At 41.0% G+C, this 2,081-nt stretch overlaps 1 protein-coding gene across 1 annotated transcript; it reads left to right on the plus strand.

Moving 5' to 3' along the window:
- The first annotated feature begins 448 nt into the window (after positions 1-448).
- On the plus strand, positions 449-1,000 carry LOC149198321 (uncharacterized). Its single transcript, XM_089409004.1, has one exon. It carries the CDS (start codon positions 449-451, stop codon positions 998-1,000), a length of 552 nt encoding a protein of 183 aa, XP_089265130.1.
- Positions 1,001-2,081: the final 1,081 nt, after the last annotated feature.

A 2,081-nucleotide genomic window follows, 5' to 3' on the forward strand; every position in this document is an offset into this window, starting at 1 on the left:
TTGCCTCGCTGGATTGGAAAACACAAAAAAAAAAAAAACCTAAAAACTCGAAAATGCCTACGTGTCACATTGACATTAGGTTACCCTTTGTTGAACATGTGATCAATGCCTTCGCTTCATGTGATCAGAGGACTTTTAACAGCTTCCAACAAGCTGTCATCCTATACCCGTGTCATCATTGACTTTAGTGACAACCAACCAGTCATTCGAAACACGTAAAGACAATGAACTACTTTATATGTCGCAATCACACGATCATGAACCCTACCAAACGCGCTCATTTACGCCATGACCGTCCCTCTGATCATTTGGCTACCGCTCCCATAAAATGCGGTTCCTGGCTTAACCGTCTCCATGCACATACACACAGAGATTAATATTTCCAAAAATCTTCAATCTGCACGGCTCTGATATATGTGTGTAAGGCAAATTTATCTCAATTGTAAACATGGGGATTTGCGTTTCTTCAACTGCGATTTCTTCAATGCCAGCAGCTACTGCAAAGCTCATAAGTATGGACGGGAGCATCCAGGAATTCTTTGAAGGGATGACAAGCCGGGAGATTCTGCAAGATTATCCGAGCCACTTTATCTGTAATTCAGACGGTCTTTATGTAGGTCAAAAGATATCACAGGTTCTACATGATGATGATCAATTGGAGACTGGACAGCTCTACTTGCTTCTTCCTCGGCGGAAATTACAGTTTGTGTTGACAGACTCAGACATGGCTTCTTTTCTTTCCAAGATCAACTGTGCTTGGCAATCGTCCCAGAAGAGCAGGAGGCGGGGCAGAAGATTATCTTTTGTGTTTGGTCAAACTCAAAAGCAAGTGCAGCCCTTGTTTGATATTGGTAACCAGCATGAAAAATATGGAGAGGAATGCTCCTCGTCGTCCGTTTCTGATATGCCGAGGCGCCCTAACGTTCAAATTTCAAATCCAAGAGGTAGAGGTCGAATCCAATGGCAGTCAAAGTTGGAGACAATCGAGGAGACTGTGTGATCGATGGTATCTGCGATTTTGAATTGTTAAGATTTGTACCAATCCGTAAAATACATGGTGAACTGTGAAACTATTCCAATGGTACCTTTTTTGGACACATTCATATAACTGACAAGAATGATGAGTTAGTCTGGTGCGTCTATACTCCCATGTTGGGACACATAGTACTTGGAAATATCATCGTCCCCCTAAGTCAAAAATCTTCATATGATGCATCTGAGAACCAGGTTCCAATCTGGGATGTTCTTCAAAAGAAGTTTGCTCAAGTTCTAGGATGGTGTTCCCTACCTAATGCCGATGAGGAATCTGGCACTCACCTCTTCTTTGCCTGCCCTTTTTGTCAACAAGTTTGGTCTGCTTGTAGATCTGCAATATCACAAATAGATCAATGGAAAGGAAAATCGATTGAAGAGGTTTGGAAAACATGGCTATCTATCCCCTCAATCTGTATGTTCAAAGGCCCCCCTTGATTATCTGTTGGGGTTTATGCTTAGCGAGGAACCACGCTAATTTTCAAGATGAGGCCTCCATACCCAGAAATATCATTGCTGAAGCAATTGCTATTCTTAGCCAGCATCCCTACGGTAAAGATGTTCGCAGGGTCCGATTTATTGAAGCGGAACAGCTCGACCATTCGAATCCCTGGGCGTTTTTCCATCGGGCCTCTATAGATTCGAGTCAAAAGAGCGAATGCGGCTTCATTCCCCATATTTTCTTTTTGCGGAATTTAGGCAAAAAGAATTCAGAAAGTTTTGCAAGTTTGTGCATAAATAGTGTTAAAATCATGTTTCTGAAAGTGGTATGGATTCAGCGCCATCAAATGCTTATAGAACACCCAAAATCTTAAAGTTTAACAACTGTAACCTCAATTTACAACCGCAATTTATCAAAATATTGCCGGAATTCTCATAATTTTCAAGTCAAAAAAGCAGCCTGTTTAAATTATTGCTATTTTTGTTTCTCATTCCTATTAAGTCTCTATAGGTTTTGGTATGGGTTCAAACAATCTTGGCACTCATTATATTCCCTTTAAGTCTCTATAGGTTTTGGTATGGGTTCAAACAATCTTGGCACTCATTAT

The sequence above is a fragment of the Pinus tabuliformis genome, chromosome 2_2, assembly GCF_031772625.1.
Source record: "Pinus tabuliformis cultivar Carrire ecotype Pingquan chromosome 2_2, CPIR1, whole genome shotgun sequence".
NCBI lineage: Eukaryota > Viridiplantae > Streptophyta > Pinopsida > Pinales > Pinaceae > Pinus > Pinus tabuliformis.

Excerpts from the sequence above, each read along its gene's own strand:
- LOC149198321 (XM_089409004.1), top strand. The coding sequence starts at position 449 with ATGGGGATTTGCGTTTCTTCAACTGCGATTTCTTCAATGCCAGCAGCT.